This window comes from Leptopilina heterotoma, unplaced genomic scaffold (assembly GCF_015476425.1).
Source record: "Leptopilina heterotoma isolate Lh14 unplaced genomic scaffold, ASM1547642v1 Lhet_490, whole genome shotgun sequence".
NCBI classification, from domain to species: Eukaryota; Metazoa; Arthropoda; class Insecta; order Hymenoptera; family Figitidae; genus Leptopilina; species Leptopilina heterotoma.
The window spans coordinates 146,421-161,868 of NW_025111106.1; the positions used below are offsets into that span (position 1 = coordinate 146,421).

At 25.9% G+C, this 15,448-nt stretch overlaps 1 protein-coding gene across 1 annotated transcript in view; it reads right to left on the reverse strand.

The window, feature by feature from the left end:
- Window positions 1–598: 598 nt before the first annotated feature.
- The window catches only part of LOC122507636 (WD repeat-containing protein 26), a 36,515-nt gene continuing 21,665 nt past the window's right edge, over window positions 599–15,448 (reverse strand). The window contains exons 7-11 of the mRNA XM_043620451.1: window positions 12,408–12,674; window positions 12,179–12,324; window positions 11,893–12,101; window positions 9,008–9,193; window positions 599–2,064 (exon numbers count right to left, since the gene is read on the reverse strand). Coding sequence (XP_043476386.1) covers window positions 2,009–2,064; window positions 9,008–9,193; window positions 11,893–12,101; window positions 12,179–12,324; window positions 12,408–12,674 — 864 coding nt within the window. The 3' untranslated portion in view covers window positions 599–2,008. The remainder of the gene's footprint in view (window positions 2,065–9,007; window positions 9,194–11,892; window positions 12,102–12,178; window positions 12,325–12,407; window positions 12,675–15,448) is intronic.

Here is a 15,448-nt window from a genome sequence, read left to right on the forward strand (position 1 = left end):
TCTTTTGAAAAATAATAAATAATTAATTTTTTATAATAAATATTTATATATTTAGGTATTAGTTTTACAACAATTAAAATTTTCAAAGACAATTAAAAAATTTTTTGAGATTGAAATATTTAATTATTAAGTACAATTTTATCTGATTTTTAAAAAAATCATTTTTAAATCAATTCTTCTAAGAAATAAATTTTATTTGTCGAAATAATTGAATTCTTGCAAAGAATTTTATTAAATTTTTATTAAATAATTGAATTTTTTATTAAAATTTCATTATTTGTGAAAATAATTGAATTCTTGTGAAAAATTTTCTTAAAATATTTAAAAATAATTTATTTTTTCTAAGAATTTTATTAAAATTGTTGAGAACAATTTTTTTATTTCAATTAGTGAATTTAAAGTTGTGTAAATTCTAAAAAAAAAGAAAAAAGTATCTTTTAGTGTCACAAACCTAAAAAAGTTTCCAAATGATAGGAAATCTGAAGAAAAAAGTAGTAAGTAGTAGGTTTTAGAAGATGAATGCGAAGCCTGTAATGGTTCAAATGATACGACATTATTAACCGAATCAGAAACATCTACACTTTTGCATGCAACTGTATGTATTTCATATATTATTTATTGAAAAGTCTTCTGTACACATATATTTTACTGCTCTCGGCGCATTACAAGCCTTTTACATAATGATTATCTCATGAATATAATATTCGTTCATTAACTGCCCATCTGCCAAAATTTGAAAATAATATTTATTAATCATTTAATAAATCTGAATTGAATTTTTTTTAAATTGATTCCATTGATCGATACGAAAGAATTTGAAAAATAAACCTATTTTTCAATGGATTTTTCTATCATTTCAAATTAAATCATAATTTTTCCAAATAGATTTAGAATGTTTTATAAGTTACGCTTTATGAAAGCATGTATTTTCTTACTATATACTTTTCGATTTAAAATGAATGAGTACAAATCAGTCAATGATTTGTAGATTAGATAGAGAGAGATAGAGAGAGAAAGAGGGAATTAGTCACAATAATGAAAGTGTGTTTAATAATGACGATTATTACGCTCTAATGTGAAAGAAAAAACAAAATTGGCAGTTAATAAGATAAAGCTAACGTTTCTTTAGCCTGTCCAATGTTAACGTGTCTACACTAAGAAATCACTCGATTAATGAATTATAAATAAAATTTTTCTTTAGAGTCTTCGCGTTATCTTTTTCGAGCTAGAAATTGTTAAATGTTGTCCATTTATATTAATGTTCCTTGACTATCACGAGAATTGATATTTATCATCAGGAATGCGCAAGTGCAAACCCAGCGAATCTTGATTCTTTCTTCTCAGTTTTCCAATTTGTGAGCAAATAACTACTGACGATATTGAGAGCAATTCTTGTTCAGTTAACTGCATTGACGTCTAAAGATACGTTGACAACCAACCCAATTTTTGATAAATTCACGAAATGAAATTCTTGATTGCTAGGAAATTTGCTTTTATCCCGTAAGGATATGTTGAGGGAAAAATGACTTTCTCTTGACTTTATTTTTCTTCTTTCTTTCAAAAACTCTTTCAAGTTTGTCAACTCTATGTAATCGATGTTTGGATTCTAAATCGTTTTAAGCGAAACTAAATACTGCGAGTAAATAGTTTCGCGGTAAATAATCGCTATTGTGAAAGTGTTCGTAAAGTCGTTCTTCATCGTGGTTATCTTCTTTTCTCACCGCCTTCTATGGCTTTCTCAATAATCTCGTTTCTTTTTAAACTAATAATTCACAAATTGGTGTACAGAAAAAAAGACTCACGCATATACTCTTATTACACAGTTCCCGCTTGATAATTAATTTGTTGAGAATCAAACTTTGCCACAGGGTGCTCGACAATTCGAAGCTGGTAACTCACGTAATGCGAAGTGTTCTTAAGCGAGGCCAGAAGAGAGTCAGCGAAACGGTCAACACGACAGCCTTTTGAACACTATGGAGTTGTGGGCGGATGGATTAACACAAGTTTGCTACGACACCATCTCATTCCATCCACTACCATTTGATGAATTGCTCTCTGGCACAGCTGGAATAAAAAAATCATTCTTTAATTTAACTACTTCTTCTACTTTTTTTTTTTTTTTTTTTTTTTTTTTTTATTTATTTATTGTTTATACTCCTGCCCTATTGGCCTTACGCACTTCGACAAGAGTCCCCAAGAAATACTTTTTGGATTAAGCATAACCATTCTACTTATGAAATTTTCTATATATTAACCTAATTTGCGTCTACAGCCGACTTTTATTAGGAGTACTCGCATTCGCCTGGACCACCCGTCAATGGGTTTTCTCGCCAGAGAAGAGGGAAACTGTAGAAAACCTCTCTCCTGAGTACAACCGGTTTATCGACAGTGGAGAGTTCTAATGGTGTGTACCGGACAATAATCGACGGTGCACATCATTATACCTCGACGTCAAACCTCCCGCTCAGATTGTCTCACGTGCCGGAAAAATACCAAGCCAAATGGGCGCGAACCAAGGGTACTTATACCCTTGGTCCTTAAACGACCGCCAAGCGAGGCATCTATCCGACTGAGCTAATCTGTCGGTTTACTTCTTCTACTTTATGCTTAAATAACTTATGGAATGTGTCGATTTCAGATGGCAAACCCCCAAAAAATAATAATAAATTTTAATAATCAAAGGTTTTAACTACTGAATCAAGTAAAAGAATTGTAAAGTATACTGATAACTAAATAATACTTATGGGGCGTTCCATGAGCTGGGCAAACTTTGAATCTCAGATTTTCTTCATACTTTTCCATTTTGTTGCCTTAAGGGTCACTATTTATTTTATTATTTTTTATTTTCATTTATTTTATTACATATATTTTATTTTCATTTATTATTATTTTTCTATTTACAGGCATCACAGTACAAAATTTGCTTACAATTCAATTTTACGAAATTTCATCGATTATTCAGAAATTCTACAATTAAATATATATTTGAAAATAAAAACTTCGAATAATTTCAATTAAACTTTTTGAAAAAAATTCATTCTACAGAATTGTTTGTTAAAAATATGACAAATTCAGATTTTCAAAGATTTCAATTTGAAACTTTTTCAAAATTCAATTATTTCTAAAAAAAATCCACGCTATAATGCTTTTAATATTCAATTATTATGTAAAATTTTAACTGAAAATTAACTTTTAAATCAATTTCTATTAGAAAATTCTACGAGGATTCAATTATTTAAATAGAAAAATAAATAATTTATCTTTATGACATATTTTGATGTTTTAATTGATCCTTATAATATATAATATTCAATCTTCAATTAATTGGCTTTAGGATCCGTGAAAAAAGAATTCACGGATCCTAAAGCCTATTAATTGAATATTGAATATAATAAATAATTTATATTGAATAATTCAATGTTTCTTAATATTGAATTCTCATAAAGAATTTTATCAACAAATTTTTAAATAATTAAATTCTTTCGACGAATTTTAATAAAATTTTTAAAAATAATTATATTTTTCGAGGTATTTGATTAAAATTGTACTTAAAATAATAATAGAATTCATGTGAAATGTTTATTATTATGTTTATTTTAATATATTTTTTTTTTTAATTGAATTTTTTTGGAAAATTTTATTAAAGTAGTATATCACGGTGGGTTTTAAACCATTCTAACCTAAAGGTCCTCCCACTGTAAATGACTTTTCATATATTGAATCTAGACACTTTTCTAAGTATTTTACAAAAAAAAACCAAAATCTTTCATCGAGCCGTTTTGAAGAAAATCGATTTTTTAGGTTAAATAATTTATAGAGACAGAAACTTTATGCTTAAGCATAAAAGCATCATTTTTTAAAATTTTGTCTAGTGTTAAGATTAGTATTAAAAAGTATTATTCATAAAAAATAATTGCAATTTGCAAAAGCATTGAAATCATAATCCATTCTGAACATATATGCCGCATAATTTTGCAACTCAGGTCATGATTTTTATTCAACAAATTTTCTTTTTAACTGAATCCATGATATTATTCAAATAATATCATAGCATTTTTGTAATATTGTATTTTTTAAATAATTTATTTGCTAAAAATTGTTAAATTTATAAATACGTCCCATAAATATTGCCGAACAAAATCACAATAAACATTTAAAAACCGTCGGTAATAAAACTCGACATCTGAAACACTGTAAATCTGTGAAATTCAGTGACTCTATTTTCGCGATTTGAATTAGTAAAATGTCAATAAAATCAGTTGAAAATGATTGAAATATTAGTCACTTTTCCCTGATTGGCCATTTAGAAAATTACTGGAAATTTCTGTCACGCATATTGAAAATTTCAGTTATTTTTTAAATGTCCAATTAGTGAAAAATGACTAAAATTTCAATCATTTTTAACTGATCTTCAGTAAAATTTCACTGCTTCAGTTTTCAAGAGTAGGTATTCTAGTAATAAACACTGAATTCAATTTGTCTCTATAAAAGTATTAAACTGTTTTAATTGAATACAATTTTTCATTTTCTAAATATTTCCCACTTTCATGCATTCCTCTTTCTAATATTATTAAATGAGCCTCCGGAAAGTATAACCACACATAAAATACTGACCGCCATATGTTAATTCAATGGGCGTCAGAATTTTATGTGTGGTTATACTTTCCGGAGGCTCAAATGATATACCTATGTAAAATTTTTTATACTTTCTTATTTCAATGGTTCAATTTAAAATTTATTAGATTTACATATTAATATTGAGCGTAAGTTTAAATTTCTTAAGGTCAAAGCATAATTAAAGCATAAGTTAACACTTTTAAGAGCATAATTATATAGCATAATTCTCATTTTTTAAAGCATAATTACAGAATAATTACAAGTTTTTGAATAGCATAAATTGTCTTGTCGAAAAGCATAAAGTTCCTGTCCCTAATAGGGGAGACTAGGTGCAGTTGTTACAACTTTGATAAAAACAGTTACTGTGATTAGAGTTTAACTTCAATTTATTTGGTCAAACGATTAAATCAAAGGTATATTATCTAGTTCAGGGTGTCCAGCGATTCTTTAAAAAAAAATTCAAGGACTTTTCAAGGTTTTCAAGGTGCAAAATAATTTTTTTCAAGGTCCATTTTTAGGGTACTAATTTTCAAAATATTTGTTATTTATAATCGAGTGTAATAGAGTAAGTTCTCTTTATAAGTTTTCTTCAATAACTTTATTTCAAGTAAATTTTTACTTACTCTCTAAGTTTAAATACTAATTTGATTTAATGACTGACTTTTTTCTTTTGAATAAGTAAATTTTACTAATAAATAATCATTTATACTAATTTTTTAGTGAAATTTACTAATTAAAAAGCAAGAAGTCAGTAACTAATTCAAATTAGTAAATATTTTCACTAATTAAAATTTAGAGAGTATTTATAAACAATTTTATAATTTCTACATACATACAATAGTTAATTGAGGAGCTGGATTCTATAACCGGCTCTTCGCTCGAACTCATGCAGAAGATAGTCCCTTCGTCAGTTATGTCATGAAAATTTAAAACTCAAAAAAAAAATATTTAAAAATTATGACGTTGTAGAGGAGAAAAAAATACATCTTTTTTCTATTTACAATTTTTTTCTAGAATGCAAGTTATTAATACTAAAAAATAAAAACTAAAAATTTTTTTTCTGAAAAATTAATTACCTTTTGATAAATATATCGTCATTTCTCAGTCAAATATTAATGAAATGAACTGATTTTTTTTAGGCATGCACAATATATCTTACCGAAGCCCACAAGCCAAAGTAAAGTCAAAAAAAACAAATTGTTTATTAATTATTAATTTTGAAAGTTGTTATTTACAACAACAGGAATTTCAATTTTCAACGAGAAAAAGTATGCGACGAAATTTCACATTATGAAAACTTCTCGCGAGAAAGTTTTTCCTTTATTATTCAGGAAGTTTTTCCAAAAAGAATTAAACCGATTCGATGAGAAATAAAGAAAATAAAAGAAAAATAGCGAAACAGTATTTTCGTTCGCAGCGAAAACCCTGTTCGGCAGCCATGTTTATCATATGACTCGTAGCTTACGCACGCTCACACACTCACGCTGCTGTGTAAAATAGAAATGTGTGCGTGCGTACGTTACAAGTCATATGACAAACATGGCTGCCGAACAGGGTTTTCGCTGCGAACGAAAATACTGTTTCGCTATTTTTCTTTTATTTTCTTTATTTCTCATCGAATCGGTTTAATTCTTTTTGGAAAAACTTCCTGAATAATAAAGGAAAAACTTTCTCGCGAGAAGTTTTCATAATGTGAAATTTCGTCGCATACTTTTTCTCGTTGAAAATTGAAATTCCTGTTGTTGTAAATAACAACTTTCAAAATTAATAATTAATAAACAATTTGTTTTTTTTTACTTTACTTTGGCTTGTGGGCTTCGGTAAGATATATTGTGCATGCCTAAAAAAAATCGGTTCATTTCATTAATATTTGACTGAGAAATGACGATATATTTATCAAAAGGTAATTAATTTTTCAGAAAAAAAATTTTTAGTTTTTATTTTTTAGTATTAATAACTTGCATTCTAGAAAAAAATTGTAAATAGAAAAAAGATGTATTTTTTTCTCCTCTACAACGTCATAATTTTTAAATATTTTTTTTTTGACTTTTAAATTTTCATGACATAAATGACGAAGGGACTATCTTCTGCGTGAGTTCGAGCGAAGAGCCGGTTATAGAATCCAGCTCCTCAATTAGTTATTCATAAACAACTTTAAATACAATTTATTGATAAAATATTAGAAATATAAAGAACATAGATTTAAGAAACATCAATCAAAATTGGTTTTAAATAATTGAATTCTTTTGGAAATTTCGATTAAAAATAATTGATACACAAATTATTAAATTAAGAAAAATTTTTGAAACTAATTGAAATTTTGCAATGAGGTTTATTAAAATTTTTGAAAATAATTAAATTTTATTACTTTTGAAAATAATTGAATTACTGCGAAGAATTTAATGCCAAATTTTAAAACGAATTTTATTAAATGAATATTATTAAAATTTTTGAAAATAATTGAATTACTTCGAAGAATTTAATGCAAAATTTTGAAACAATTGATTTTTGCGAAAAAATTTATGCAAATTCTATTTTAAATAATTGAATGAATGTAAAAAATTTTTTTTTAAATAATTGAAAGTTTGTGAAGAATTTTTTAAAAACTTTTGTTTAATAATTAAATTCTTTCGTGAAATTTTATTAAAATAAAAGAATATTGAAAACCATCGAAGAAAAAAAAATTTTTTTAAATAATTTGAAAATTTGCCATGATTTTTATTAAAATTTTTAAAAGTATTTGAATTCTTGTGATGAATTCTATTTTTTATATTAAAATTATTGAATTTTGCAATGAATTTTATTAAAATTCCACAAAATAAATGAACTTTATAGAAGATTATTGTTATTTATTTATAAAGATAATTGAAATGTTGACCAAAATTTTCATTTTGATTTTTTTAAAATAATAATTGAATTTCTGAGAAGAATTTAATTAATTTTTAAAATAATTGAATTCTCGTGATGAATATTGTTATTTATAAAAATAATTGTATTTTGCAATAAATTTTATTAAAGTACCTGAATATAATTGAATTTCGGCGAAGAATTTTTATATTTATAAAGATAATGTAAATATTGACGAGAATTCAACTTAAAACATCAAGGAAATAAATCTCACTTTTATAAATTTTAATTTTTCAAGGTATTGTCATAAAATTCAAGTACTTTTCAAGGTTTTCAAGGAGCAAAAAAAAATTCAATTAATTTTCAAGGTTTTCAAGGTTTTCAAGGTAGCTGGACACCCTGTAGTTTTAAAAGGCCACAATTGATTTAGCTCGATATCTATTATTTAATTAACTAGAATCATTTGAAACTTTTCCAAAATTAAAATTTATTTAGTGTTTTTAACTGAAATTTCTCGAGAAATTCATTATTTTTAATAATTAATTAAATAAAAAAATTTAACTAATTTCAGAATTATTTAAATATTGAAAATTTTTGCAAAAATTTAAGTTTTTTAGAATTTTGAATGAAATTTATTTAAAATTTAAATTTTATATAATTTGAAATTAAAATCTTTTGAAGTTAATCTATTTATGAAAATTGTAAACGCATCTCTTTTAAAATTAAATTAATTTTGAAATCTATAAATAAAATTATTCGTTAAATAATTTCTAAGTAATATTTTTATGATAGTTCTTCAAGAATTAAGTTATTTAAAAAGAATAATAATCTAAATAAAAAATAAAGCACACTGAATTCTATAACATTGAGTCTAAATTTTATGATTACACTTTGAAAAATATTTCAAAAAAAGAAAAACTTGTTTATTTTTTATTAGAAAAAGGTGAAAAAGGGGGAAAAAAGGTGATAAAATTGAAATAAGGGGACAAAAGGGGACCAACTGTGATGCCTGTATTTATTTTATATTATTTATTATTTTTAAAGTTCCATAACCAAATCAATAAATTTCTGTATTATTACGTTAAGGGGACGTCAAAGTCGATGCGATTTTTCCACGAAGGTGCAATGAAAAATTCATAACTACTTTAACATTCCCTTAAAGAATGAAATGATTCATCAATTTAATCATAATCAATTGAACCAGTTAATTTTTAATCATCTTTAATTATAGGTAATAAAAGAAATAGCGAAAATGACACAAATAGAAAATAATTTAAAAGACATAATTTATTACAAAATTATAAAAAAAAATTATTGACATTTGTCAAGAATGACTAAATTTATTATTATAAATTGAATAATTGATGTTCGGATTTAAAGAAATCAAATAATAAATAAAAGATTATTCAAAAATTCATTTTTAAAGTAACCCAATTTTGCGATTGTTATTACTAAATAATATTTTTCATTATTTAGTGACCGAGATTATTTGAAAAAATTAATTTCCAAAGGATAGAAAAGTACAGTATGAAAAATTTCTAACCATTATCTCTTCTTTCTGGTGATGCAGAACGTGGACCCCATATCCGCACTGTGCAATCGTCAGACACTGACGCCATCATTTGATGATAGACTGGATTCCAAGAGACACAATTTACAGTTCTACTGTGTCCTGTGAGTGTAGCAATGGGAGATTCTCTTCTTATGTGCCATACGTACACTTTATTATCTGCAAATACATTATAAAAGATATATTTTTCAATGAGGTATTTCACTTTAAATTTAAACTTATTTTTCAACTGAAACCCCGAGTAATACCGATAACAGCCATAGTCAAAATAGCTGGGATACAGAGTTCATGTAAGAATTGATTTTCATAACTGGATTTGTTTGCAATTCGTTGTTTGCGAGTTTCTGTGGTTAATGACAAATCAAAAGTTAAATTTAAGAAATTAAAAATGGCGGATTTAAAATGTCCAAAATTTTCAAAAATAGTAAATTTTAGAAATAATTTCAAGCAAATCCAGTTAAGGAAATCGATTTTTACAATGAGCTCCCAATCTCAGCGATTTAGGCTATTTCAGATGGCAATTTCTTAATAAAAATAAGTTACTTATGATGGCCAATCATCTTTCAATTCTGAGTTTTAAAGTTGATAACTTAAGTTTAATCTTTTTACCAAAATTTACAACTTCTTAAGAAAAAATTGATTTTTCAATCTATATTTTGAAAAAGACACTTTTCACATAATTAACAATTGTAAGTGTTCTTCATGAAATAAGAACTTGAAACTTTGGTTAGTTAAATGTTTTTGAAGGTACAATCTCAATTTTTAGATTTTTAAAACAAATTTAAATAGTTACAGTATTAATAAGTGGATTCCGCGTCAGTTCAACACACTAATTTTTATGACTTGCTGGGATTTGCCTGTACTTTTGTAAATTTATTACTTTAGTAGTGAAAAACAACCCCACCAAATATTTATTCAAAATTTAAAAAATCACCAAAAATACGGAATTTCAAAATTTTTGCACTTTTTTTTTAAAAGTCATGTAACTTTGGTTATATTTAACTGATTTTAGATTTTCAAAAAAGAAAATTCTTTCGTTTTAATTCTATTTTTTAATAAAATTAGCACCAGAAATAAAATTTTTGAAATTTTGAAAAATTAAAAAACCGGTTTTGGAAAAACATCAATTTTGAAATCGTTATTTTTCTTTTCTACGTACACTACCGTACGTAGACAACAGGGTTGCCACAAAAAATTAATTTTATTTTTCTCTGACTTTTCCCTGATTTCCAGACAAAATTTTGACTTTATCCCTAAAGAATATTCTGCGATTCAATCTAAAAATGATTCGATACTCAAAATAATGTTCTATTACATTTATTTATGAATTTGTTTAACTGTAAAATTATTATATATAATAATATTATTATATTATTGTTTTTCCATAGGAATTAAAATTCTTCAAAACATTTAAATTTAAATATTTTTTGAATTTAAATTCAACAACTTATAAGAATATTATTATAAAACATGAACATATAAATCACTCCGAATCTTCGACTCGGAGTAATTTATGTCTTCATGTTTTATAAAAATTTAGATTTTCATAAAATTTTTCAAAAAAAAAATTAAATTATTTACAAAAAATATAATAAAATTCGTTGCAAGAATTCAATTATTTTCGTAAATAATAAATGAAAAATAAACTTAAAACTATGAAAAAATGTGAGACTAACTCTGCTGGGGCCCGAAACCCAGGACCTATCAATTCGTTGCAGAAATTCAATTATTTTCATAAATGATAAGATTCTTTACATTATTTCAATTATTTAAAAAAAAATGTTGATAAAATTTGTTGCAAGAAATAAATAAAGAAAATAAAAATAAATTAAATAAAATGAATAAAAAAAAATTATAAATATAATTATAAAAAATGAATTTATTGTTATAAAAATTATAAATTTTATCATAAATTAATAAAATTCTTCTTCTTTTTCTTTTAATCTTCGATTAAAATTGTATTAAAAATAATTGAAATTCTATGATGAGTTTTATTATTCAAGAAAATAATTGAATTTTTGTAAAAAATGTTATTATTTATGAAAATAACTGAATTATTCCGAAGAAATTTATAAAAAAATTTGTAAATTAGTTGAATTCCTGTGAAATTTTTACTATTTATGAAAATAATTTAATGTTTGCTTAGAATTTAATCAACATTTTTTTTTTAATAATTGAATTCTTTTGAAAAATTTTATTAAAATAGTAAATATTGAAAATCATTAAATTGAGGAAAATTTTTTGAAAATAATTGAAATTTTGCAAAGAATTTTATTAAAATTTTTGAAAATAATTGAAATTTGGAGAAGAATTTTATTATTTTTAAAGATAATTGAATTTTGACGAGAATTTTTTTAAATTATTGAACATAATTGAATTTCTGCGAAGAATTTTATTACATTTGAAAATAATTGAATTTCCGCAATCATTTGTAACTTCTCCAAAATTCAATTTTTTCCAGTTACTTTAATAAAAATCCCTGACTTTTCCCTGACCTGTAGCAACCCTGAAAAATGACTTATGGGCATTGTTTCTAAACCACTAATTTATCAAATGGCGCTATTCCCAATTAGATAGGATTTATGTCACATACTTTCGACAAAGCGCCTGGACTGCGTGTGTGCTAAGGCACATCACAAATAATTGACATAATATGCAAAAATTTTAAAAAATTTTAAGATCTAATTAGAACCCAGTCTAAGATCTAATCCAAAATCTTATTAGAAATTCCTTGAGATTACCATAAACCAAAATAAAATTCCGTTTTCTATGACTTATTGAATCTTCAAGTTATTCTATTATTCTCTTTTAAATTGAACTTTATTTATAATTAAATTTTTACTCCATTAAATATTTACCTTCACTTCCTGATGCGATGAAATCTTGATTGACGCCTCCAAAACAACTGTGGATAGTGAAGTGTCCTTGAGTTACTCCCCGAAAACGTCTAATTAAGCATCTATCCTGTAAATCCCAGAGGTGCACTCCTTGATTAGCAACATTAAGTAGAGCTTGTCGGTCTGCCTTGTTAACACTAAAGGACATGACAGGATGATCTTCTTGCAATCTAAAAATCGATCATTCACCATTTTAGATTCAATTAAATAAATCATTCAAACAATTTCCCATCTTTCCCAAACTTACATCGTGAAATCGCATAATTCATCAAAGTTGTAGGCTCTAATACGATGATGAGAATCAGCAGCTAGAACAGTTTTACCATCATTTCTGCACCACAGGCCCTTCACTCGCACTCCCTCCCAAGAATCTAAGACGTTACCGTCCATATCCTGAGAATAAATAGGATTAAAAATAAGCTTTGTTTTAATTATAACAAAATATATTTATGAATGAAAAGAAAATAACGACATACGCAGTGATAAAATTGACCTCGCATTCCTCCTGTAACGAATTTATTAGAATCGCGATGCCAGGCGCAGGCCGTAAGGGAATCTTCGGTGCTTTGTGTTAATTTTACTCGAAGGTCACAGTCTGGAGTGTCAATGCTCCAAAGCCACAACTCTGGACAATCTTCGGGTCCGCAGGCTATAAGGTGACTACTATCCGGACTCCAAGCTATTAAGGCTACACCATATGTATGTCCTTCTAACGTTTTTCTGTGCGTCACTTTTAACGTTTCCTGAGAGTACATTTTTATATTATTATACTGTTTAATGCAAATTGTAAATAAACATTATTGTTTTCTATTAGAATCGTTCGATTCATTGAAAAGAATATTCATTTTTTGAGTCTTTTGTTACTGCATTTCACTAAGAATTGACGAACATTGTTTTAGGGAGCGTTCACAAATGATGTCACGCTTTAGGGGGTAGGGGGGGGGGTCTTACTAAACGTGACACAATGTATTTTTCTCATATGAAATTGCAAAAATTGCGTGACAGGGGGGGTCGAAAATCTCCAAAAATTGCGTGACATCATTTGTGAACGCTCCCTTTTCTAAAATTTGAATATACATATAGCCTGAGACATTTTTTTTATTCACTGCCGCTCAGTAACGTTTGCCTTTTGACTCTGAAGTTATTAGGGTTGCCAATTACTTTTTCGCCAAACAAAAAATTGCTTATTTCATTTTCCCAAAATAAATCATCAAAGATGAGTGTTTTTTTCTGCCTCTAGAGTAGCAAATTAAAAATGAGATTTTTAAATTATATTTTTTAGATGTTTAATTGATTATCTTGGAAAAACATATCATTAAAATATTTGCATTTAACAGTTTATAAATTTCATAAATTTTAAACAAGTTTTAAGCAATGTAAAGACAAAAGTTGAAATGTAATTGAATGATTTCAAAATTAAAACCATTAAAAACGAAGATACAAATACGATGTTACACTTCCTTGTTTGTTTTGTTAAGTACAAAGTGCGAATTTCGACAGTTACAATTTAAAACAATAAAACAAGTAAATAATAATTTTTTCAAATAATGTTAACAAAATTTCCTTATTGTACATAAAAACGAACAATTTATCTTTTTATTTTTTATCAAAAGTAACCGTTTATAAGTTATCAACAACTGAAAAAAATGTCTAATTTTTTAAACAAACGGACATATTTTTGTTAAAAATTATCGTACAGAGCCAAAATAGACATACAAGTACATTTTCACCCCCTACAATATTTTTCAAAAAATATTTTTATTTTGGAAGTAATCAGGTATTGAAGTTTTGGGTCATTTTATTTTCATTTCATTATTACTTTGAAACAAATAAAGATAATTAAGTGGAAGTTTTTAAAATTAAAGTCTATACTTTGATGATAAAAAAAATCGATTGCTAAAAAATAAATTTTTTTAATTGTTATTAACAATTCTTATAAACAATTGTAAATTGAAAAATATTCTCTACGTTTTCGAAAGATTAAATTACGATGTATTGATGCGCAAAATTCCAAGTATTAATTTTAAAAAAATAACAATTAGTAACCTTCAATATTATAGAAATTATGTAAATTTTTCTGACAAAATGCAGGCGAAAATCGACTCGTGTTCCTGGAAAAAGATAAAATTGCAAACAAATAAATAAGATCTTCTTTTATTTTGTTAGAAACTTCACGTTTTCAAACAGATTTTTAAGATTAAGAGTCGATTTTCACCTGCATTTTGGCAGAAAAATGTACACAATTTCTATAATATTGAAGGTTACTGATTTTTCTTTTTTTTTAAATTAATCCTTGGAGTTTTTCGCATCAATACATCGTAATTTAATCTTTCAAAAACATTGAGAACATACTTCAATTTGCAATTGTTTAAAAGAATTGTTAATAACAATTATAAATTTTCATTTTTTAGCAATCGCTTTATTTCATCTTCAAAGTATAGACTTTAGGCTTTAATTGAAAAAAAATTTACTTCATTATCTTTATTTGTTTCAAAATAATAATTAAATGAAAATAAAATGACCCAAAACTTCAAAACCTGATTACTTCCATAATAAAAGTTTTTTAAAAAATATTGTAGGGGGAAAAAGTGTACTCACATATCTACCAAAAATAGATAACTTGAAAATTGGAGCCAAAAGTTTTTCAAGTGGCCGGTTTCACTTATTTTGTCTCTACAACAATTTTAAAAAATGTGTTTTAAAGGCGCTAGCACAGCTCCTACTGCCTGCCTGCCTGCCTGCAGGTTGACATGGTAACACATAAGAGTAAGAGAGTCAGAAAATTCAAATTAAATGTCTTTTCTCTCTCACTCTTATGGCGCCTGCCTGCGCAGGCAGGCAGGCAGTAGAGGTGAGAGTGTACCTTAAAGGTGAAGAAATTATCTTTCAATTGATATATATGTACAATTAAAATGAGACGATTTCTTAAAAAGCTCTATCACTTTAAAAAGGCATAACTTTTGACATAACATTCAGGAAATAAGCCTTCAAATGAGACTTTTTCGAGCTTTGTAACTTTAAGGAGGTTGTTTACAGGTATGCAGACCTTCTGAAAAAATATTTAATTGACATTAAAGAATTTTTTAATATTATTGTTATTCGTATCTTCTGAAAGAAAAAATATCAATTTTCAAGAAAAAAATTTGAAACTTACAAAAATTGTTTATTTAGTCATTTTGCATATGATCAAAGTTTTCTTCATATTAAAAGGTTAAACTTTTTCAAAACTGATTCGATTTAAGTCAGTGATGGCTTATTTTCTTCAGAAAATTATTCTCTATAACTTGACCGCTCAGATTTATAAACAAATACACCGTTTTTAAAATATGCTTATTTGTTTAAAAAAAGTGATTTAATTTTAAAAAAAAATTTTAAACAAATAAACATATTTTCAAAACGGTGTATTTGTTTATAAATCTGAACGGTCAAGTTATAGAGAACCATTTTCTGAAGAAAATAAGCCATCATAGACTTAAATCGAATCAGTTTTGAAAAAGTTTAACCTTTTAATATGAAG